Here is a 27,414-nt window from a genome sequence, read left to right on the forward strand (position 1 = left end):
CACATCAATTTAGAGAGTCAGCATTTCATCTTTCATGATTTTTAACCGTCGCTGAAGTAGGTAGTTTCCTAACTAATATATTGACTTTATCTGTACTTGATAATAACAAAATTATGCAGGTGTCATCTGGAAAGATTATACTGAATGAATGATAGTATATTATGTTCGTTGACTGATTGTTTTGCTGGTAGGTTAATGTCCAGTGACAGATATTTCATTCATGGTAATGGAGAGTTCACTTTTTCGGACGTTTCAGAAATTATTTCTAATCGTTAACTATGAATCTTCTGAAATTGACGAGATAGTTCATAAACAACACGTTATATATCCGGACACTATACGGACATCTTTTGAAAATTTCGCCGGAAACAGAATCCATTGAAAAACGAAGAAAAATGCATGTAATGCATAAAATCATATCTAGAAAGAGACTATACAAAAAATTGTGGAACGACCCAACGTAAACAATGACGTTGATATCCAGACAAATAAAAATAGTTTTCCAATGCGGTTGATACCCTTTTTATCCGCCTTTCAATTAAAAAGGGTCCTTCATTTTGTTATAGCTGAATGTATATATTTGGATCCAAAATGCTGAAATTTGATATCCATTATTATATGTATACTTCAAGAAAATAAAAAACGAAAAAGATAAAAGCTGTATAAAATGTAAAAAGAGTCACTAACGAGTAAAGTTATTTATTGTACTCGAATAAACAATACGATCATAGTTTATATAGAATAAAATTAGTAGTAATCACTAATTTATTTATATTCATTATGCTTTAAGAATGTACTTAGGTGAGGTTTTGGAATAAGTGTCAAATGTTCGGACTCCTTGGTGTTTTACATACGATGCAAGGTGAAATATTTTGCCCAATAACACCTGTTTATCTTTCAACATAAGACTTATGACTCATAAAAGGTCATTTGACAAAATCCAAGCAGATTCTTGATTTTCTTTCTGTTGATTTGAGATCCAAATAATAACAATGCAAATATAAGGTAAAAGTCCGAGTCAGCCTTTCCCGAAAAGGAGCTCCATGACCTATCAACATTTTTAGCTTATTTTGATCCTTAACTAATATTCTTGCAGTTTAAATAATCAAGTTTGAATGCTTGAGTTATTTAATTTTACTTTAGAACACATCCGTAAGCTACCAAGTTAATGATGCCCTCGCTGAATAATCCAAGAGCAGTAAAGTGTCTTCTATGGAGAAGCTTGACATCGACTTGATTGTAGTAAAAATTAAAATTAAAAAACTTTGTGCAATCATCACGGGTTACGATATCTCGGACGTTCGAAAATAAGATATACTCGTCCTGGTTTGAATTGTTATATTTGCCACTTGACATTTAGCAAACAATACAAACAATAAAGCGTCATTGTATACTCAGAGTCAGTCAGTTCACTATTCCCAGATGATACCTTCTCACACTTTTCATTGTAAAGTACATAAATAATCAGTCATTGATGTGTTGCATTTATTTATTTTTTCGTTCTTTTTTGTACATAAATTCGCCTGTTTGTGTTCTTTTTTAAAATGTTTTTTAAAGCTGACTATGCGGTATGGGCTCTGCCGTATGTTGACCTATAGTTGTTAATGTTTGTGTCATTTGATCTCTTGTGTATCATTGGCAATAATACCACATATTATTTTGATATGCATATCTTTTATCGATGTTGCCGTCAAACTATGTTGTCAGCTAGCCTGATATATTTAAAGTGCTGATTTTTTTTGTGATGCGTCAACATTTTGAATAAAAGAAATCCTGCTTGCACTTTAAATAAATGCGGACAAAACTTTGTACTTATTTCTACCAGTATTGCTGTCATTTTTACTATACAATCCATCCTTACATAAAAATAAATTGTAATCTATCATCATGATTATGCGTCCATATGAATTTAAAGTGCAAATACGACCAGTTTAGGTTGGTGCAGTTAAATGATTCTGTTATTTAAACTAGTCTGAGGTATCAAAACTACTGAATTTGTTTGACAAGCCAATATTTTGAATAAAACGTGAACATCTTGGCACACTTAATTGATGAAGACAACATTTTGTAGTTATTGTGTTACAATATTATAGTTACCTTTATCAAACGACCAATCCTGACATAATAAAAATTAAAATTACTGATTTATGATACATTCATGTAAATTTTCAAAATAAAGTGCAAATATTTTTCGTTATACAATCCAGTCCGAGGTCTCAAGACTATTATGACTATTGTTATGATATCAAAAAGAAGATGCGGTATGATAACCAATTAGACAACTCTCCACAATATATCATATAACATAGAAAGTATTAACTACAGGTCACCGTACGGCCTTCAACATGAGCAAAGCCCATACCGCATAGTCAGCTATAAAAGGCCCAGAAATGACAATGTAAAACATTTCAACCGAGAAAACTACCGGCCACTTAGAGAGCCGTGGTTAGTGCATCGAACTACTAACACAAAGGTTCCTGGTTCGATTCCCGTCTGGGATGAAAATTGCAGGAACTGCATTTTCGGCTCTCCCTTGACACCAGTTGCCAATATGGTCTCGAAGAAACGATGATAGTCCGTCGGAAGGGGACGATAAATGGCTGATCCGTGTTAAGCGGGAGCCATATCTCTTGCACGTTAAAGACACCCTTGTAGATTTCGAAAAAGAGCAGGCTAATGCCGCTACAAGGCAGCATTCGCACCCGCAAAGTGGAAAGGGAATAATATAAGTGTCAAAACTTGTTTCCCAATCCACTCTAAATTAATATTTTTACACTTAACTCACTAACGGCCTTGTTCATGTACACAACATGAACGTAAAACAAATATGCAACACATAAATAAACAATAACTATTGAATTACAGGCTTCTGACTAGGGGAGTAAATATTTCGAATAAAAAGAGCATACGAAATTGATGCAGACATTATTTGGTAGTCATTGTGTTCCAAAACCTGTCTCACCTGTATTATACAATCAATCTTGACACAAAACAACTTTTTGATGTATTACTCTAATTTGTGGGCCATGTTAACTTTCAGAATAAAGTGGAAGCATGGGCAGTGTTAGTCGATGAAAGCACGTGATTTTCTTATACAAGCTTTGCTAAAGTATCGATACTTCTGAATTGTGTTTTTGAGCCAATTTTTGAAATAAAAATAGAATATTTTCAAAATATGGTCAGTTTGAATTGATGCTTCAAATAGTTGTGATATACGAGTAATCTAAGGTATCAAAACTAATAAAAGTGTGTTACGAGCCACTATTTAGTATTAAAAGATGACATGTTGACAATCTAAATTGATGCAGACAGAAACTTGTAGTCATGTGATCCAATATTGCAGACTTTTGTATCATGCGATCCATCCTGACATAACTAGATACTGATTTACCATGCGAATATTATACTATCGATCTGTAAGTCTAATGTATTCATCAGTTGTTATTAAACCCTTTTTGTTATTTTCGTCTTCATTTTTGTGCATTTACTTAGATATTATATTTGAATAACCTAAATCAGGAGTTTTTATATATTAAAGTTTAAAAGTCATAGAGAGTCATTATTGTGTCTTAAATTATATGACAATCACATGTTGACAAATGATATGTAAAAATGATTTTGTAAAATATTATGATTTAGAGTTATTGTTAACAGCTTAACGTATATCCTTCACGAAAGATATAGAATAAAAAACAAACATAATATATACGTGTTTAGTAGAGATCCGTTCATGCGGCACTCCATTGATCATTTTATCTTATATGATATACACCGTACAAGTTCAGTTAATAGTTAACACGTTAACAAGTAATAGTTAAGGGAAACAATGAAGTGGTGTTGTAAAAATAACAATCAAGGTGTATCTTAATGTTTTAGTGTCCTACAAACCTTAAATCAGGGTCTGTGTTTTCATCACGAGGACGTTGAAAAGACACTCTGTAATCTGTACTGAGGAACTCCGACTCCATATGCTGCTGTAATATGTGTCGTTTAGAATTATCTTTTGAATTTGAAATGTTCCTTGTGATATTCAAATGATGTATACCTGCTTTTCTCCTTTCTAATTCGACAAGAAATGAAACACCACAACTCTTTACATTTCTAGTATGTCCAACTAAATTATTCATATGTTTAGTATTGACTCCTTTCGAATCGAATTCGCCTACAGGATTTTTATTGTCAGAAACATCATTCACATTTGTTGCTAAGATGTATTGTGTTTCATTCGAAATGTTTTCAACGGTCTCTTCCATATTTTCAGAATCTGTATCCTCCGAAATATCTTCTTCCTCACTGCTCGTTATAGTCTCTTCTTCGGAACTGTCTGCCCATTCGGAATCAGATTCTATCCAAGGTGTGATGCCTGTTATATTTTTTCTATAAATACTCTCAGCATTTTCAACAAACGTGTTGATGATATAATCTGAATGCATATATCTGAGATGTTTTCCTAATTGACTATAATGCGCAAATGTTAACGGACATATACTACAAGGAACCCGTGGTTGTTTTGCATGGATATAACGATGACCTCTTAAACTGTGCTTATTCTCAAAAGGAATAAGACAAGTTGAGCACCAATGTTGTCGTTCCATGTTGCAATATGAATTGTTCCGTTACTTGTAAGACCTTAAAAAAAATGTCATTGTAATGTGCTCTCAATTTTCTTAGTAATATATGCAAATACCTTAAGTAACTTAAAAGATATAATATGCATTTACAAACTTTCAACCAACCATGTCGACAGTGTAGTTATAAAAATTGAGGGCGCTTGTTTGGTCGTGTTTGACATTTGACCAAAATTAATATCATAACTCAAAGGTTGTATTCCGTTCTACTCTAACTGTAAACACCAGGATGATTGCATTTGAAGCACTCTTTTTTTTTATAAATTTACGCACATTTTACAGTTCTAGAGATATCCTGATTACGTTTGCTAAAACAGCGCATAATAAGCGAAACCAGGAATTGGTAAAATAATTAATTGGTTGATTTGGATTGATAAATATCTAGTTGCAATCATTTCATGCATGTTAAGGACAAGAACAAATCCACAATGCATACACTATGTTCAACCTGTTATAGAGACTGTCCGAAACGAAGATGGTCGTGGCTGAGTACCTGCTCATCCCGCAAAGCAAAACGGACACCCTACTTTTGCAAGGGCACCACGGGCAATCGGATAAAAATCTAAATGACTATATTTCTATTCATCTGTCTCACGTAAGGTGATTTGGGAAATGCATGGGCTGGACTAGTACTTACTGTGAAAATATCCTTAGCAAGGACATGATGAAAATGTAAATTTTGTCCTACAGTAATTTGCAAAAAAGGTTGTGTTCAAAAAGTGAGAAAAACAGCTAGCCCTAAATAAATTATCCGTACTATCAACCTGTGTAAATGAATAGTCTACAGCAAAAAAAATTACTGGAACAAATACAGGGAATCATATCCAAATAATATTACTACTCATTCCATGCTACACACGGTTTATATTTCCCACATTATCATGACCTTAAAACGAACTTACACAATATCTTTTTTTATGGAACTAGAATCAGATGTCTGATTATCTATTGTGCATGGATGCTACCTCATTGACTTATAAATATTGTATGGCTATTTGTACAACGAACGTAATTAAAAAGTATGGGCCTCGATATGCTTTCACAAAAAACACGAAGGTATATTTTGCACATTATCAACTGGAATAATATGATGATATGATGATTAAATAATATTTCATCGAGATATATTTTGTCAGCATGCAATTTAAATGAACAAGCAGATATGATCTTTGCATTTTGCAATCTTACTTAAACGTTGTTTACTAAAACCCTATGACTTATATGTCTTTTTTGATAACGGTTAAGGTTATCCTTATTAGGTATGACCTAGCGGACATGTTTGTTCATATCCTTATTTTACTATCTGTTACATTATATAAAGTCAACATAAGTATACTCTGTTCAAAAGTCATCAATCGATTGAGAGAACACAAATCCGGATAACAGACTTAAACCGAGGGACACACATCAACTATCTAAAAGGAAAACAACAAAACAACAGACACACTGACGTGCAACAAAAACAAATGCCAACATACATATAAACGAATTATAATAGATAACAACTGCCATATTCCTAGGTACAGGATTTTTACAGGATGTTTTGTCTACAAAAAACTCATCTAAGACTTTCAATACTGTTTAAAAGAAAAAACATGTACGAAGTTGAAGAGCACTAAGGACCAAAAATTCCTAAAAGTTTTGCAAAATACAAAACAAGTAATCGTTACCTGATGAAGAAAAGCCTAAGTATTTCAAACATTCATAGTTGTGCTAGTAAATAATGTATAATTATGATAATTTATGTCAACACAGAATTACTGAATACTGGGTTCGTGATACCCTAGGGCAATACAAACTCTACCAGAAGTGGAATCGACCAAGTGGTTGTAAATAAACTCGTCATAAATACCAGGATTGATATCTCGTGAATTCGAATCTTACTCAAACTCTACCTCAAGAAGTGACTCAAATTCAAAGTTGTAACTAGAACTCTGCCTTTAAATGTGACTCAAACTCGAAGTCCAACTCGAAACTCAATGCTAACTAGAACTTTAATCCTGAGCATGTCTTGAATTCGAAAACTAACTAAAAGTTTAACTCAAACAGTAACCCGAACTTTAATTATATTGAACACTAATTAAATGGATGGTCATACGCATTCAAGGCAAATACAACATGGAAGTATATCTAAAAATATATTTTTTTTCCGAATTGATCACGTGGTTTTACCTCATCAAGTAATGGGATAACCATATCAAGGAATAACAGGACCACATTAAAGAATGACAAGACCACATCAAATAATGAAACAGACTCATCAAGTAGTGTACAATCGTCAAATATTGAAACATCATTACGTAATGTTAAAACCATATAAAGAATAGGCAAATCATCATTACGAAATAACAAAAACACATTAGGTAATGAAACAACTACATTATATGGAACGCCACAGCTGTCTTATGTGGTACTCTGATATTACGTTATGTTGTCCTACTATAACTTGATGATATTTTGTTTTTGCTTAATATGGTTTTGACATTACGTAATGATGTTTTTAAATAACTCAATATGGAATAGTCATTACTTAATGATATTTCGATATTACACGACATGGTTTCGTACTGACTTGATATAGTTTTGGCATTACTCAATACGGTTTTGTCATTATTCAATGTGGTTTCACCATTATTAAATGTGGTTGTGTCATTAGTCAATTTGGTTTAAACATTACTTAATGTGAATATGACTTAACGTTATGTAGTTGTTTCATTACACGATGTGGTTTTGTTATTTCGTAATGATGATTTGCCTATTCTTTATATGGTTTTAACATTACGTAATGATGTTTCACAATTTGACGATTTTACACTACATGATGTGTTTGTTTCATCATTTGGTGTGGTCCTGTCATTCTTTGATGTGGTTATGCCATTACTTGATGAGGTAAAACCACGTGATCAATTCGGAAAAAGATAGATAAAAAATTAGATAGATTACAATGTTGTATACTATGAGTGTAGCCATCAATCGAATAAGAATTCAAATTAAAGTTCGGGTTACTGTTTAAGTAAAACTTTGAGTTAGTCTTCGATTTCGAATTCAAGCCATCATTATAAAATTAAAGTTCTAATTAGCATTGCGTTTCGAGTTGAACTTTAGTTTGAGTCACATCTAAAGGCAGAGTTATAGTTTCAACTTTGAATCTGAGTCACTTTTTGAGGTAGAGTCTGAGTAAGATTCGAATTTAAGTCTCATTTAGATTTCGAGTTGAAATTCGAGCTATCTTATATGAGTTCGTACTTAATTTTTTTATCGCGGACCAAGAGGTTTTGCTAGGGCTTCCGAAAAGAGGGCTCCGAGGAATGCGTACAAACTGAGATACACAATGTTACAGTATACAAAACGCAACATAGAAGTTGAAATAAATTTAAATACGGTGTGATTGCCAATTGCCACCAGAGTTTAAATGCAGTGGATGTACGAAATCATGTATAGGCAACTGTACAGCCTTCAACACATCATATAGTCAGCTACAAGAGGCCACCATGTGAAAATTTAAAACAAAAATCAAACAAAAAAACAAACGGTCTAATTTATAAATAAACTATCTACCAAAAAAATATGACATACACGATTCAACGACAACAGTTGAACTTCATGCTCCTGACTTTGGGCAGGTTTATAAAGAAGGTGCATATTTTACATGAGTGATGTCCCTTGTTGCTAAGGCTCGTTGAGATAGTACTCCGTTAAAAAAGTTTAATCATTAATGAAATAGAGGTAAGATGGATCCACAAATTGAAGCAATATGTAAGCGTATGAATGCTGATCGTACGAAACGCCTACTGAGTGTTCTATAAAACGAAGAAAGTGAACCTGACGGAGATGAAGTGAATGAACATAATCAAAACAAAGAAAAAATGGCGTCTTTTTCTGAAAAGGTCACTGGTAAAACTCAAAACAAACAAACTGAAAACAATCAATCTGAGACACCTCAAAGAAATAATACCGGAAACTTTGTAAAACCCATCTTTCTGAAAGACGAAGGTGTACATGGCTCAGTAAAACCCCAAAGAACTCTTTGGCTCAAGAATGTAGAGATATACAATGCCATAGGTACCAAAGTCCCTGCAGATTGTATTTAAGGTATTCAACAGATCAGAGAAATGTGGCGCCTCTATATGGACAACGAGGAGGACAGACTGTCTTTGCTAGTGACAGGGTTTAACCTGGGTGGCAGGCAGGTGCCACTGTACTCGCAATATCCTCGCAATCCTGGTAGGCTTCAATAAAATACTATTCGTATTAAGGTGAAGAATGTCCCTCTGTCCGTTTACGATGGACAAATCCACAGAGCTCTAACTCTACAAGGATGTGACATTCAAGACCTTTTCCGAGAATATATGAGAGTCAATGGCGAATTAACTGCTTGCCAGACTGTTGACAGAGTGGTAATCAGCAAGGTACTAGACAAGACCATACCAAGAAATCTGCAGATATGCAAATACATGGCTAGGGTTTTCCATGCTGGACAACCTGAATTCAACAGAAGCATCAATTATGAAAACAATGTAAAAACTTATCATAAATGCTTGCAGCCTGGTCACTTGATATATGAATGTCCAAATGATTTGGTTTGTAGAACTTGCAAAGAAAGTGGGCATAAAATGATGGACTGCCCTACTGACCTTCAAAGTGAACATAAAAATGATGAAAACTCAGAGGTTGATGTTAATGAAAGTGCAGATGTAAATCTACAGTCCAATGAAGCTCAGACAAAAGAACAAATGTCTGAAACAACTGACAAAACATCTAACACATCGATAATTAAACCAACACAACATAGTAATGGGTCTAGCAAACACAGTGATACAAAAGCAGGTTCAACAAAAAAATGTGCAAATATCAAATGTCAGTAACTCAGGCAATGACAAATCACAACAATCAAATGATAAATTTGTGAGAACTCCAAAAAATGCAAGAAGAACCGCAGCAAGAAATCATACCCCACCAACACCTACTGATACCATTGCACCTAAAAAATCAAAAGGATAGACTATTTCACCACTTTATAGTCAAAACAACTGTTGTAAAATATTTCAAAATATTGTATTTTAATGATTTACCACTGAAATGTACTGTAAGAAAAAATGTACTATAATGAACTGAACAAATGTTTTTACATTATTGAAAAAAACAAAAACAAAAAAAATATATAAATGGAAAAAAAATCAAGCTCAAATACAGAGTTTAACCGAAGTTAAGATGAAATATTTAAAATGTTGGAATGTTATTAAACAAGATATGGTATGAAAAAGTTAATATGGTGTTGAAAACGCTATTAATAAGACTAAAGTTATGCATTACTATACAAATGTTTGTATTATTAAGATGTCAATTGAAAATATTAGAAACAAAGTTATGGTGTTACATAAATTATTTAATAGGTCAAAAGATAATGTTTATTTTCCGAATCATGATCAACCAGATTTTGCATTACCATAATCATTTGTTTAAGTATTATCATTGTATAGGAAAAAAAGTCAACCAGCTGTTTTTTTTTAAACTGGAATTTCTCTATGCTATATTTAGAAACATCAAATCAGTGTGAAAATCTATCGGATAACAGAAGTTATTCATTGACCAAAAAAAAAACTTTTGTTGCAAGTGATAACAAAGTAATTTATAAACAAACAAATAAAAACAATCTTGGGTATATATCCAAAATTACTTACCTAATCAGTAATGTGCTCATCTTCAGAAAACATCTGTTTCAGAATTGTAAAAGTAATCCAAAAAAATCATTTACGTATGAATTCTAAAACAGGATTTAAATCCATTCAAAGTTCAGACTTATCTATAGTATGCGACATATGCAAAAGCACTTTTCAATTGCAAAATACTCAGTTCATATGTTTGAAAGGTCTTACTCGCACATTATTTGTATTTCACTTATTTTTTAGTGTACTGCAACGTAATCCATTTAAACCGATAGAGGAAGAATTATTTGTCCAAATTGAACATGTTGAATGCTTTATACACAATGTAACAGGTGATGAAACAAATTGTATGTACCTGGGTACGTCCGTACTTCACGGGTTAATAATTGACAAGAGATTAAATAAGGTCGCAAATTTTTACCTGTTGTCAATTGAAAGTTGGTACTTTAATGTTAGAATAGATCGTATCGATAAGTCAACGAAATTAAATTACCTTTTAACTAATCATTACAATGACAAATATTAATTTATGTACACTTAATGTTAATGGTATACAAAATAAAGAAAAAGGATTAAGAGTCATAGATTGGGTTAAACGTAATAAGTGTTCCATTGCACTTTTACAAGAAACACATATAAATGAAGAAACTAGGGCCAGTCTAGAAAAGGAGACTGATTTTATTTTTCACTGCAGTCAGTCATGGAACTACGGCAAGTAGGGGGTAGCAATAGGTATAAACAAGCATGCAGACATTGAGGTTATAAATAAATTCTGCGATAATGACGGAAGACTTATTTTATTAAATGTGAAAATGGACAATGTAATATTGTCTTAAGTTTGTCTTTACACGCCAAATTATAGAACTGGTTGAAATTCTGTCTTTAAAAAAGTAAACAATTTTATTTAAGAAAATTATATAGGCATTACTCTAGTTGCCGGCGATTTCAATGAAGCGTTGAAGACTTTAGATAGGAAAAGATTAAATAAAAATACGAAATTTTCAGAGCCTGTTAATAGTTTAAAAGTTCTTTTGAAAAATCACAATTTTATAGATATTTGGCGTATTTTACATAAAATCACACAACAGTTTACATGGAGAAGAAAGGATAAGACACAAGCTAGTAGGATAGATTTAATTTTAATTGCAAAAGAATTTCAGTCTCTCGTTGAATATTGTAAAAAACTGATTAAAGGGACTGACCATCAAGGGATAGTTTTAAACTTTAAGACAGGGGCTTCCGAAAGAGGGAATGGCTACTGGAAACTAAATAATTCTATCTTAAAGGATATTGAATATGAAAACACAATCAACAGAGTAATAAATCAGTTCGAAAATCGTATAATCAATAATGACAGTAGCGATATCCGTCTTTTATGGGACAATCTAAAAATTGAAATTAGAGACGAATCTATTCTATACTGTAAAAGAAAATCGAAATTATCAAGGGAGACAACAAGAAAATTTGAAAGTGAATTAGAACACTTAATGACAACCAGAGATAAACAATTAAAAGAAGATGAAACACTAACAAATGATATAAAACAATTAGAATTACAATTAGACACAATTTATGAATATAAAGCAAAGGGAGCTGAAATTAGATAAAGGGAGAAATGGATAGAACTAGGGGAAAAGAATAATTCCTATTTTCTGGGATTAGAAAAACAGCGACAAGTCAAAAATTCTATTAACAAACTCAGAAATTAAAATAACGAGGTAACAACAAATCAAGAACAAATTTTATAAATGATTAAAAACTATTATACAATATTATATAGAACCACGGCTCCAGATAACGATCTATTGCATACATATGTAGGTGATACTGTTATGGAAAAGGATATAAATGTAAATGACTTTAAAATTTGTGATGGGGAGGTTACTACAGATAAATGTGAAGTATCAAAGACTATTTGTAACAACTATAATAATAGTTTAATGTATTCAGGTATTATTTGAACAAATGTATTTTATTAGTTAATTTTACTGAATATTCTCCCTGGGTTTTCAGTGGTAATTAAACAGGGAAACTTGATGAAATGCTGAACACCAAGTGTAATTGTTAAACACCAATATGTGCAATAAAGAATAATAAAAAAAAACACACAAAAAACAAATATTTGTAAAACAAAAATGCTAAAGAATCTGTATGTCAAACAATTTAAAGTTATAGCAAAATAATAAGTACCTTTTACCTTTTGGGATTTTTTATATAATCAACAAACATATTTAACAAACATTTAAAACATGGAGATTTGAATAAACGTCTTACAATCCTGGTACCTTTGATAACTATCAGTATTCAGAAAAAAAATAGCGAATCGTTTTTACTGCTATTTTTTCTCATTGTTTATTTATTTGTTTTTATTTTTTGGCATTTCCTCTCGCTCCTTCGAGTACTATTTCAAGTATATATCATACAAAATTTATCAATTAAGACCGTTACTAAAACTTTTTTAACAATACAGCATATGAAAAATCAAATTTTGAACATCATTTCAAAATGATGAATTTATAATTTCTATAGTTCACCATTAATGAAACCATAATACACATTAATAAACTTACTACAACGGTTTAAATCCAACATGATAGAACTTCATTTACTAGATTTTGTATTGCCTCAATAACGACCCGTTTTATCTCCGTAACATGATATATTTCAATGACATAATGACAGTATGAAGACAAACCCCTATGCACTTTTTTTTTATTTTTGCACTGTGTGACACGATGTCGTTGCCGGTAAAAAAAACATTCTATACAATAAATACGTCGACATGTTAACCAGCATTCCATATTAAAAAACAGACACGATCGTTATCAATGAATATAGTTAAAATTAAATGAAGTACCTTATTAATGGATTATTTTTAAAAAGCTTTCTCTCAAATCAAATCCCGATTATTATCTTTAAAACGAAATTCATGTTGTCATATTTTTTTTTTATGTAACACATATTTATTGTTCAAAATGACAAATTGATCAGCCATAAGTTTTACGATTTTGTAACGTCCTTTCCAAAACAATAACAAAATTACACGTTAATAAATGAACGTACTAAATAATTTGTACATTACCAAAAGACACAACAAGACACAAATCTACAAGATTACTGTTAAAACAAATCAATGAGTTTTTATCGAGTGAACTATTTTTACAATAAGAAAAAAAACACCGACTTGTCCGTGTGTATTTTTTAGATGCATTATTATAATTTTGTGAAGATGAAACTTTAGTTTCAATAACTTGTGAGTCCTTTTAATTCTGCATACAGGTTATTGGAAAGTATATAAACTACTAAGCGATGGTGACTATCAAAAATAATTCTCATTCTTCAATTAAAATCCATTAAATCGTTATTGGTTTAATCATATGATAGTACTAATACTTCAAGATCATTCGATTATACCTCTTATAAAGAAATATTTTTCATCGCATGTGTTGTTACCGCAGAGAAAAACTTTAGGTATATATATATTTCATATTCTTTTAAAAAGGTAGACACTTAACATAATGTTTCTCAGAACTCAACGCTTCATCCCTAAATAATAATAAATCGATTGTTATATCGATGTTAAAAAAAAATTACTTTCTTCTTAACAACAAATTTCTATATGTTGAAAAATGTATAGAATACAGTAAACAGTGGTCGACATTTTCATTGATTATACCATGCTCATGAACAATTAATATTTTGTATCAAATTTGTTTTGAAAACGTCAGCAGTCAGAGCGCTTCATCTGTAACGCAGTCTTGCGTTTGCAGTACAAAACGGTCTTCTGAGAAACAAAATCTCGGAGATTGTTTTTTTTGTTCAAACGAGAAAATGTAGTTTTATGTCTAATACGTCAGTCCAAAGAATTCCCCAATGTAACAGATGGAATGGAGAACTTGATGTTAAGGGATTCGTTATGCACAGTAATACATAGAAATGAAAGTAAAAATAATATTTTACTTTAACTAAAAAAAAGCAATCTTTACCTTTTTCACTAATGTTTTTATGTTATAGTGTTACACCACTATCCCTTATTAGGGGAAGATTTGATTCCCGCTTACATGTACAACACTGCAAGATTCTGTATCTTTGTTACTGAACAAATTAACTCAGTAGTTGTCGTTTGTTGCTGTGTTCAAAATTGATTTCTCTTTCATTTTTATTTTCATTTATAAGGCCGTTTGTTTTTTTCGTTTGAACTGTTGTATATTTGTCAATTCGGGCCTTTAATTGCTGACTTTGCGGTATATGTGCCTAAGGCCGTATGGTCACAATATTTTGTTAATTTCTGTGTCATTTTGGTCTCTTGTGAAAAGTTGCAAATCATTCAATATCTATTTTTTTATATATACAGTCGACTCTCGTTATCTCGAAGTCAGCCGGACCAGAGAAATTTTTCGAGATACACGTAGTTCGACTCAAATGAAAACCGGAAGTTTGACAGAACAAGGGACACAACTCTTGTTTAGCTTGGTAAAGTTAAAATAAATCCAGGTAAATATGGAAAGGGGATCGATATTCTGGTAACAGATCAATGTATTTGTATGTCATGGTCTTTCATTATTATAATAACATTATTTTTACTTATTGAATTGTTTCAGTTACAATTTGTTTCTATGGCTTTTATCCGAGAGAGTAATTTCCAATCAATAGTTTCGTTATTCATGTCGTTTATAGTTGACAAAATTGTTTATTCTCGGATACAAGAGATTTTAGAAAATTTAGATTCCTCTTCATTTTGTTTTATCTCACTCTTTCTTTTCAAAAGAAAATACAACAAGATTAAAGACGGCGATTGAGTAGTTTTTATGTGATCATCAACGGAAGTCATAATCTTTACTTTATACACACCCAAGGTCATTAGTGTAAATCACAATTAATTGTTTTGTAAACACTTTTAATTACTTTTTCATGAACATTAACAATGTATTACTTATTATTTATAACAATTCTATAAAGGATCATCTTAGGAAAACACAATTGTCTACACCTACAGTTGAGCACGACTACGACAGGTAAGATGTGAGGGGTCGTCTCAAAAATAAAAATTGAAAAGAATGCTTTTCATCACTAAGAGATGCAATGCTTAAAATTTATTTGATTGACAATGGTATAACTTGTCAACAGAGTAAAATAGCATGGATTGTTAAATTTAGAAGGAAAAAACAAAGATCAACTCATTTTCTGTACGGTGGACAAAAACAGAATAAAAAAAATAAAAAAAATCAGCGATCTCTGATCGACTAAAGAGGAATCAAATTCGAAGGCAAAGCATAATTTCCACCGTGTGAAGGCCGTACATAGTATTAACATTTCAGGACTTGGTTCAGGCGCAAAAAAATGCGACGGGGTTTTACTAAACTAATTAGATAAAACAAAACTCCCTTATGCATGGTCATAGAAGAAATTTAAAAAGAATCATTAGTACGAAAACAACTTAAAGTTTATAAAACCGGGAAAGATTTGTCAAGGAAAAAAGGAACAGCAGAACAATTTCTGACCCGTTCACAACAAAATAAAGTATAGCAATGACAGTGTAACATATAAACCAACGATACTTGATCAATACGGACCCCATTAAACTTTGTTGCTCAGCAATTCCCGCTCCATGCAAGAAACTCAAAGTCATTTTCGAGAACAAGGGAATGGCTCTACGTTAAAAAAGACAACGTCTGTTGCTTTTATTTCGTAACACAGGCAATTATATCAGTCATTAGACTCCAAACCCCTGCTTAGCACTATCCAAAAAGAATTTACAATGACAAAGCTCTATAATACTAGTATGTTGATAATAATATATATCAAATTTATTAAAATTATAATTGCAGATTTGATCGTAATCTATGTCATTATCACCACTTCATGACATTTGAAAGCATATACACCTCGCCGCTTGGAAAATAAATATATGCTTCACAGGCAGCTATGCCGTATTTATATGAGCATTTATGTACGTCATAAGTCATGAATTTGGCCTCTTGGAAGGGAGTTAATTATTTTGCCACATCTAACTCCGGTAAATAGGATGATAATGTTATATCCTCGAAGAGCTGAAGAGTGAAATTAGTAGAAGGATTATTCAACAAAATTGAGGAACAAGAATTTGGTGTGGGCATGAAACCCAAATACTAGTATTACTTTTTATGTCGTAATGTAAATACTACACATTAACACTATTGCTCTGTATATCAAACACATTAAATATTTTAAGAATTGGTATATAAATGTGGCAGAAGACCTTTCAGACTATTTACTAGCAACTGGCCTCTAATAAGTTATTTGAAGTGATTTTTTCAGGATTCAAGTAAAAGCGCATTTTGCAATAGAAAAGACAATATTTCAGCTTACCAAAAAATTAATAAAAAGTGCAATTTTATTTTTTGCTAAACAAAAATTAAAAAAACTAAAGAATATTTTATTCTCTTACGCTCAAACCATTAAATGCATACATGTATTAAGATAGTTTGGATTCACACAGTATCAACAGTTTTGCAAGAGTTCAAACCATTTCTAAATGACAAATTGAAATTCGTGGATTTAAACCTGTTAGCATTGTGTAAATGTCAAATCTATCTTCGTCAGAGGACGATCATGAATACTGATATCAATTTCAGTTGTCAAGTAACGTAAAACGATATTTAAATACCCGTAAGGGCTCATTTGTTAATGTTATTCAAACTATAGTGTACTTTTGCACGGGATAATTCATTTTATAGTGGTATTATAAAGAAATTGTGTTTTGATTTCCGAATGTCAACCTTCTTTTTATTAACATTTAGGTAGAACCACCTCAGACGCTTACTACAGAAACATCCTCTGCATGAGAAACAATATAAATTTATTTAATGTATACCGCCATTTTAGTTTTACACTAAACACCACTCTTTGTCAGTTTTTGATGTTGCAGCCAAATAGTATTGTTCGACAAACCATTCTGAGATATGAAATTACTGGTTTGTAGTGACTATTTTTTTATCAAAAGGAGGACTAGTTGGCACTGTTTGCTAATGCAGACAAATATGTGTAGTCATTGTGCACCAATGTTACTGTTATTTCTATCACACAGCCCATTTTTGAGTATTCATGGTAATAGATTTACTGATCTTATCGCTGCTATAATATAACATATATGGTGTATTTGAAGTTGCAGTCAAACATTTTTGTTTTACAAACAATCCGGAGATATGAAAACTACTGGTTTTAGTGACGGCTAAGTAATTGGAACTAAAAGAGGAAATGCTGGCACTCTCAATTGAGGGGGAGATAATTTAGAAGTCACTCTGTATCATAATTGCTGTCATTTGTATTTTACAATTAATAATGGGTAACAAAGTAAAATACAGTAGTTGTACTTAGACCTTCTAAAAGTTATCTTTTTATTCGGTTAGGTTCAATCGGAATTATCGAGTTCAAAGTTATCATCGTGCAGGACTGATTGTAAATTTAATTATGTAGCTGTCCCTCCCAAAGTCAATTTAAACACAGTAATCAAAACAGTCCTAAGGCTAATGATGCTTTCAAAATTAACTTGATGTTTTACTAGGACCGATATGATGGTAGGAACAGTCATAAAACATGTTGCAATCAAAGTGACTGGTTATCAAGTTATATTGCTGTACATGTCAGGTGTGTGACCAACAGTACCGATGTATTTCTCTCATGTTCATGTTTTATCTAACAAAACTTAACCTTAAAATAAATTGAAATATATAATTTCAAGATAAGAGCTTTTAAAATAAACACTTTGCTGCAACAAGAGAGTATATGTGTCTTTCCCTAAGATATCTTGTAATACGTATATATGGTAGGTTAACCGGACCCTCTAGCTAGTGCATCTTATTCCTTGTATGTAAATACTTTAAATACAAATAACAATTCTCGAAGATCTAACAATATGATAACGTGTAAATGAAAAGAGTATGCATTGCGATTTTCATTAAAAGACAGATGCATTTTCAATATTCGTTAATAAATTTATTGGTGTATAAACTCGACAAATTCACTCACAAACAAATAAAAGTCCAAAGTTATATTGAAGTACTTAGTAGTCTTGATAATTATGAAGCATTGCAATGCATTTTTTCTGAGGAGAAGTGATGACTTGTGTGGGGGAATGGAGCCAATAAATTGATCAGATCCGATATGATCTTCCCAGTAACGGAGAACCTCTAACTTTGAGGTAATTATCATTAGTGTCGGTGATCTCACAAGTAAATCAGAGTGAATTGCATGCACATTATTTAGCAGAGAAGAGACAATTATCAAGTTGTGTATTATTCATTTACCTCAGTTATTCACGATTAATAAGCTTTATGATAATAATATCCCAACACAGGTGTTCGTAGCCAGTGCTAGTCTATCACTTTTAAATGTAACAATTCCGCTATAAGAGAGAAAATAATTTTCTCCCTTGCGCTTATTTAATTTTGTTATTAGTTTAATATTGTTCAAGTAAATTAAAATTGTAATATATATCTTTATAGATTATCACTTTTTTATAAATAGCCATAAATTAACTTAGGAAAATTCTGAGAAGATCTAAATATTTTTGAAGAAGGAAAAAATATATGTAACCTTTGTACCGTAAATAATTAATTTATTTATTTATATGATCTAACTTTATAGAATAGATTGTCAGCATACCAGTAGCTAATGTAATTGTACACATATTGATACTTAGTTTTTGCTGATACTAGGTTTTGCTAGGTTACAGACCAAAGATGTAGAAAAGTTATTTCTATAATTTTAAAAGTCCTTAAGCGTCGGTCACATTAACGGATAGCTCGAATGGTACTTTTTTTCAATCTGTTAATGTCCGTTAGACGTCCGTCTATCTCCGTTGCATGTTTAAGATTTGTGTGTGCGTGTCCGAACATATCCGTTCGACTCCGTTCCTTGTCCGGTGTACGAATCACTTGTCCTTTAACGCCAGGTGTAGAACTTTGAGCATGTTTAAAACTGTGAACGTTCGTTTAACAAATAGATTGTTAATTGACCGTCTAGTAGATTTCTATTTTGTATGGTACTCGTCCGTTCCTCCTCTGTTACATGTCCGTTGATATTAGTTGACTGAATTTACGAACGGACAACCAACAGACGAGTAACGGATAACACGGAAAAGGTAACGGATAAAACTGATGCGTGCCGTTTGTAAAACAAATTAGAGTCACAATAACATATATATATACCCGTATTTTAACTTTGCATGCATCTGATATTTACAACGGACGGACATACGTTTAAATATCATAATACGTCCATTTTTTACAGAATGTGTATACTTTAAAAAAAACTTACATACAAGTCAAAATTCAAGATACGTGATGTGAAAAATGAAAGTTGCATTCGAATGTTTTACTGTATACTAATCAACATGGAAAAATTCCTGGGCGTACCTCCAATACACACACATTATGATTAACTGCAGTATTAAAACGTTTAGTATAACAAAATGGTTTGGTTTTTGTTATTTGGTTATTTAGCGCGACTTTTAAGCACCGCATTTAGGCTATGTCGTGGCGGTCAGTTTTTCATGGGGGAAGCCGAAGTGCCCTGAGAAAACCACTGACCTGAGATAGGAAAACTCACAATCCTAGTCAATCACGATTGGATTCGAGTATACCCACACGAGCGGGGTTCGAACGCACAACCTCAGTGTTGACTGGCGAATGATTACAGTAGTACCTACTTACCCTGAGAGAACAAATTGGAATTGGTGTAAAACATTATCAAAAAATATGTTACCTATGTATGACTAATTATTATCAGTTATTTGTTACAAAATATAAAAATCTTTATATGCAAGAGCTTAAGTTCAGCTACGACCGACTTCAGTTATAAATTAAAAGATCAAGATCAAGATAAAAAATACACAGGTTGTTCACTTGTCAGATTATAGAATTAGAAACTTTGCGAATTATATGGCTTTAGATAACCATAATAAATGATTTTACTATTTTTGTTATTGATAGTCTCTGTCAGGTGTTTGTTATCATTTAGTATATGTAGTGAGTATCAATAAAAACGCAACGACAAATGGAACTTTGTTTTTGTCTAATTATTGAAATATTGACATGTAATAGTAGCTCTATAATTTCAAGGATTCTAGAAAAATATTTAAAATAAATATTTGTTCAGGGGAGAATATAATTAGATAATCTCGTAGATAGCATTCTTGTCTCTAGTGTGAAAGGTCGTGGGTTCGAACCTTTGCCAGATCAAATAAAAGACTTTTAAAATTGGTATCCGGCTAAACATGTCGGACTACCACACAGAAGATTGTATTCACCATTCATTTACATGTTCTCATCATGAATATGCATATATTATTACTTCTGTGCGTTAAGCAGAAGTCATTCACCCAATCATTAAAGTAATATAATAGATTGATTGACTGTTGGTTGCTTTACGCCGCATTAGCACACAAAGGCTATATCGCGGCGAGTAATATAATAGATCAAAACGAACTAATAAACAAAAAAAGTCATATGTTCAATAGCCAGGTTATTTTTTGACAGATAGTAAAGTTGTAAATATTTAATCGTGTTATATTGCGTATTCGTATGTACTCAGTACTATGCAAATATAGCATACGTTCAAAATGTGAAAGAATAATTTTCATTGACAATTAAATCAATCAATATAACTCAAACTAAATCTTAAGGTACATGTATCAAGAATAAAATTATTGTTTTGTCAGACCAGTGTTACGTTAAATAGATAGCATTTTAAAAAACAAAATATAAGAAAATTTTGACGACCAGCATCAAAATCAAAATCACGGGAAAATTGTTTTCGCCTTCACAGCAGACATTTGTAAAGGGGTTCTATATACATACATATATATAATTTGAAATGGATTTTGGTATGGAAAAACATCAAGGCAAGACACAGGAATTTGATTTAAATTAGCAACTGCATCAGTTAATTTACAAACTGATCCACACCTAGATAGATTGAATGTTGATTGTTGCTATTTTTAGACACTATATGCTAGGTATAAGGAGGATAGACTCGCTCGGGAAAGATTTTGGATAAGAAAATTAACAACTTTGGCACCAAATGGGATAAATGAAAAGATGTAGTTCGACTACCTGTAGTGCTTCACATTTAGGTTATATTACTTATTATTACAGTCTCTGTTTCTTTTTCTTAACCTTTTTCATTTATTAAATAAATTTGTTGAAGATACCAATTTAAATTGCTTAATTTTTTTAGGGATGTATAAGTAAGTACCTTGCCACGTTCTTCTAGTTCTACTTAGTCAAAAAAATTTATAAAATTTTGACGGCCGTTTGTTCACGATGTTTGAATATTCAGACTCTTTTGTAGCTACTTTACTCTGTCAATTTCAAATATTTAGATCGTTAAGTGCTATCTATTTGGTAATTCTACAGACGTTATCATGCTTATACATGTTAGACTGAAGGACACCTACGGGTGCGGGAATTCTCGTTATATTGATGACCAATTGGTTGCCTTCGGCTGTTGTTTGCTCTATGGTCGAGTGGTTGTCGCTTTGACATATTCACCATTTCCTTTCTCAATTTTGTACCATCATAATTGTCGTTCCCGATAAAGTTTAAGAAAAATGCTAGTTCAAATCGCACATTATTATTTGTATTTAAAGCATATATGTGAGCTCTCTGTTGTAATAAGCCATATAACCTACGTCATGTTTAATATTTTTTTAGAATGGTGCAAGCGTCTTAACTGATGTTCGGTTTGACTTTTTCATAGTATAAATTTCAAGATTTAGTACAAGTTTAACCTAAGAAGACGTAAAGATGATTCATTTAACATCAGAATCTGACTGACGAAGGATATCTGTTGTCCGAAATATTTATAAATAATAACATTTATAGTTACCTTTTTTTGTATTTGGAGTTGTTGTGTACACTTTTTTAGGCGTTTACATAATTTATGTACTGTGTACATGTATCGTTACTCGTGACGATCCAGCGCCCTCGTGGGGAAAATCCTTGACTCCTATTCAGACGTTTTATATATATACAAATATATATATACTGACTCAGACGTACTTATGCATATAATTATATTCTGTGACTGTATATTAGATTAATTTGTAGGATCCTTTACTATAGATAATTTGGGTGATCTGTAACAATAACATCTTCATGTCTTATATATCATGTACTGTAGTACGCCGCTAGATTAAAACTGACGTAGAAAGGTAACACATGCCCACCGAGGCTCTTTTTTTGGAGAGCCCATGTGGTCGTGTGGTCTAGCGGGACGGCTGCAGTGCAGGCGATGTGGTGTCACGATATCACAGTAGCATGGGTTCGAATCCCGGCGAGGGAAGAACCAAAATTTGCGAAAGCAAATTTACAGATCTAACATTGTTGGGTTGATGTTTAGACGAGTTATATATATATACATGTTTAACATGCACACGTATAAAAACTGCGGTTTTTATCCAACGCAGTCATAGGTTTGAACGTAGTTTTCAATTTAGACTCGTATATATATATATATATATATATATATATCAGTCTAAAGATTTGCACAACGGTACTGATATAAGGTGTTATAAAACGAAAATGTTGTTATAAAATCGTGTTGACAAATATTTCGGCTCAACAAATTGCCTTCTTCTTGTGTCACAAGTTTTAACAATATTGTTAAAACTTGTGACACAAGAAGAAGGCCATTTGTTGAGCCGAAATATTTGTCAACACGATTTTATAACAACATTTTCGTTTTATAACACCTTATATCAGTACCGTTGTGCAAATCTTTAGACTGATATAATTTTTTCCTTATCTGCATAGTATCGCCTATTCCAGACGATCCGGTACATAGTAAATTTACTGGTTGGTCCTTTTTATAGACTTTTATATATATATATATATATATACGAGTCTAAATTGAAAACTACGTTCAAACCTATGAATGCATTGGATAAAAACCGCAAGTTTATACGTGTTGATGTTAAACAAATTTCGTTGTAGAAGGGTCTAAAAACAGCACAAACAACATTTTCCAAAAGACCAAAAAAGTGAAAAAGTATATTTAAACAAAACGCATTTGACTAACAGGTCGAACAACTGATGTTCTTTAACCCTGCTGACTGCCATTGGCGATTGCCAAATACAATTTATCACAAGATGTAACAAAATGGATCTTAAAATAAATGTAATACTAAAAAGAAAAACTTTTTAAACTTGTGGCCGCGATGTTATGCCACAAACATACGATGTCAATATATTTTAGTTCAACAGATCCGGATTTCGACAATAAATGTCTCTTCAGTGATGTTAGGGATCGAAACGGTATTTGGAAGGCCATATACAGAGTATCCTCATTTTTAGAAAAAGTACCCTCATATTTAGATAAACTCTTGAATTTAAAGAGTCAATATAGGATGAACGGATCATATAAACCGGAGGGAAAATATGATACAAAGCCCAAACAAAAAATATAAACGAGTCCAAATTGAAAACTACGTTCAAACCTATGAATGCGTTGGATAAAAACCGCAATTTTTATACGTGTGCATGTTTAACAAATTTCGTTGTAGAAGGGTCTAAAAACAGCACAAACAACATTTTCCAAAAGACCAAAAAAGTGAAAAAGTATATTTAAACAAAACGCATTTGACTAACAGGTCGAACAACTGATGTTCATATATATATATATATCTATATAAACGAGTCTAAATTGAAAACTACGTTCAAACCTATGACTGCGTTGGATAAAAACCGCAATTATTATACGTGTGCATGTCAAACAAATTTCGTTGTAAAAGGGTCTAAAAACAGCACAAACAACATTTTCCAAAAGACCAAAAGAGTGAAAAAGTATATTTAAACAATCGCATTTGACTAACTGATGTTCTTTAACCCTGCTGACTGCCATTGGCGATTGCCAAATAAAATTGATCACAAGATGTAACAAAATGGATCTTAATATAAATTTAATACGTCACAGAACAAAAAAAAATTGTTAACTTGTGGACAGGATGTTGTGCCACAAACATTCGGTGTCAATATTTCTTTAGTACACAATATCCGGATTTCGACAATAAATGTCTCTTCATTGATGTTAGGGATCGAAACGGTATTTGGGAGGCCATATATATATATATATATTTAACATCTCCATGCCTTATATATCATGTACTGTAGTACGACGCTAGATTAAAACTGACGAGGAAAGGTAACACACGGCCACCGTAAGCTTTATTTTTGTGATGACCAGGTGGTCGTGTGGTCTAGCTGGACGGCTACAGTGCAGGCGATTTGGTGTCACGATATCTCAGTAGCATGGGTTCGAATCCCGGCGAGGGAAGAACAAAAAATGTGTAAAGGCAAATTTACAGATCTAACATTGTTTGGTTGATGTTTAGACGAGTTGTATATATATATATATATAATTTAAAGTAAAAAACACAAAAAATCACATCATAAATCGAACATTGTTTCTGTTAGCTCTTTCATATATATATATATATATATATATATATATATATATATATATATAACAAGTCTAAAAGAGTACAACATCACCAAAAACACAATAAAACGAACAATATGTTAGATATTTCGGATAACAGATATCCTTCTTCAGTAATTGCAAGATGACAAATGAACCATGTCAATTCAAATTAAGACTCTATCAAAATCTTGAAATTTATACAATTTAAGCGAACGCTCGAACTATTTTAAAATTTCCAAACACGGCGCAAAGACTACAAAGATATGCCAAAATAAAAATATTTTGTTAATTTAATTTGAATTGACAAATTTTTGTATCACATTAACAACAAATAATAATTATTTCAATGGAAACTAGTTTATAACATTGAAAAACAATATTTCCAAATTCTTAATTTTTAATTCTGATTTCCGCATGCTGAATTCTGAATGTCGAATTCTGAATAATAAGTTAGCCTTCTCGGCTTTCGTACAAAACTGCAATCACATTAACGGTACCAAATTTTCTGCACCAGATGCACATTTCGACAATACATGTCTCTTTAGTGATGGTCGTGGCCAAAATATTTGAAATCCAAAGCTTATATAAAAGATGAAGAGCTATAATCCAAAAGTTCCAAAAGGTATAGCCAAATCCGTGAAAGGAGTCAGAGCTTTGCATGAGGGAGATACATTCCTTAATCTATAATATTTTTCAACGTTTTGTAACAGCAAATTTAATAACACAAAAAATCCGTATTTTCATGCCAGTACCGGAGTACAGACTACTGGGCTGGTGATACCCTCGCGGAATAACAGTCAACCAGCAGAGGCATCGGCCAGTGGTAGTAATAACAAACATTACCGGTACCAATGTTTCAGCACAAGATGCGCATTTCGACAATACATGTCTCTTCAGTGTTGCTCGTGGCCAAAATAAGTAAAATCCAAAGCTTATATAAAAGATAAAGAGCTATAATCCAAAAGTTACAAAAAGTAAAGCCAAATCCGTATAAGGAATCAAAGCTTTGCATAGTGAGATACATTTCTTTATTTATAATAATTTTGTTACCGCAAATTTAATAACACAAAAAATCCGTTTTTCCATGCCAGTACCGGAGTACTGGCTACTGGGATGGTGAAACCCTCGGGGACTAACATATACTGAGAAAAATTCTTAAAGGTTTCAACAGACAAAGAAATTGATGGTGAAGATTGAAATAAATTGATAAAACATATTTCAACCTATCAAGTTGTTATTGTAGACATCTGTTTTTTTTTAGGATCGATTGAAGCAGTTTCTTAAGTCTAATGGTATTGAATTTTCATACGTTAATATAGTCGGTAAGATAATTCGTTCCATAGGGTGCAAAGACGTAGCACGGTATATATGGATTGTAAATTCCATATAGGGATTCCATATTCGCTCTCAGCCTATATGGATTTTACTGACCCAATTATATATACCGTATAAGGTCACCAACACACTATTTTTCTAATGATATATTTTAACAGATACTCTGATGTTTTTTAACATACTTCTTTGTCCAAAAATGATAAATGGATCATAAATGCTTTTTTTTCAACTAAGAAGAACTTTTTATTTACAAAAAAGAAACAACACGTTACTAATGTTTTGCGTCGGAAGCCTTTTTCTGAATTTCTGAGTTGAAACCTTAGTTTCTTTATAGCTTTACAGTACATAATAAAACAAAAACAAATACACGCAAATTGCATCATACATGTTATATATTAATATGAAAACATAAAATCAATAAGAATTGATATGGTTCTGATAATGAGTTGATCGTACATTTATATGACTAAAGAAGAAGAAGATGTAAAATCTAGAATTTCAGATAAACGCTGACGATACGAATTTTAACTTTAAAGTAATCGATCATAGTTGTCAAAGCACTTTAGTGGTTTATTAATCATAAGCATGATATATGTGTGTGAATGAATAGAGCAACCGCAGCTCTGGTCTCTGTTCAAAACAAAATTTAAAACCAATGTAATTATTGCATAAAACATGCATTAAACTATTAATAGATTCAAATCTCTGTTACATGAATAACGCTCATTTAAATGCTAGAGATTGATTTCAATCAAAGTAATGTGTTTTCCGTGACAGTATGGAAATACTGCTTTTCTATTGAATGAAATAGATGTTGAAATTATACAATCTGATGAAATTTCAGACATCTTCAAGGTTTCTGTTGTCTTTGTGTCAAGTGCATTGATCAATTTACAAAATATGTATATGTATTACTGGCTGTTGTCAAATGTTCAAAAAATTTATTAAGCAAAACAGAAGTTACTTTAGTAGATAGGTATGAACTGTAGAATACACTACAATCACTCGACTGTTCTGATTTTAACTCGACCTGTCTGAATTGATCTGACATTTACATATTTTGAAATACTCTAAACTTGTGTTTGACTTTTACTCGACCTGTACTTAGCCATTTTAAACGCGTCTGAACCATGCTAGACCTAGTCTGATCTATACTCGACCTACATGTAGTACTGAACCATACTTTAGGCCTCTGTGATATTGAACACCGTGCAATTATTGACGAAATTGACCGAGAAAAACTTTACACCTCCTTATATCTTGCGCCCAACACACCTACAGGACTTGCCAATAAAGTGCAATTTGACAAAAGGCTCTACTCTATA

At 32.0% G+C, this 27,414-nt stretch overlaps 1 protein-coding gene across 2 annotated transcripts in view; it reads right to left on the minus strand.

Annotated features, from left to right (window-relative positions):
• LOC134700031 (uncharacterized) overlaps positions 1 to 27,414 on the minus strand; it is a 280,619-nt gene that overhangs the window by 20,394 nt on the left and 232,811 nt on the right. The window contains exons 1-2 of one of the 2 annotated variants that reach the window (XM_063561424.1): positions 10,310 to 10,665; positions 3,889 to 4,629 (exon numbers count right to left, since the gene is read on the minus strand). The exons of the other annotated variant lie outside the window; for it this stretch is intronic. Of the exons in view, the coding sequence (XP_063417494.1) occupies positions 3,889 to 4,595 (707 nt within the window). The 5' untranslated portion in view covers positions 4,596 to 4,629; positions 10,310 to 10,665. Of the gene's footprint in view, positions 1 to 3,888; positions 4,630 to 10,309; positions 10,666 to 27,414 lie in introns of those variants that run through there. 2 annotated transcript variants of the gene reach the window in all.

The sequence above is a fragment of the Mytilus trossulus genome, unplaced genomic scaffold (genome assembly GCF_036588685.1).
Source record: "Mytilus trossulus isolate FHL-02 unplaced genomic scaffold, PNRI_Mtr1.1.1.hap1 h1tg000110l__unscaffolded, whole genome shotgun sequence".
Lineage (NCBI taxonomy): Eukaryota > Metazoa > Mollusca > Bivalvia > Mytilida > Mytilidae > Mytilus > Mytilus trossulus.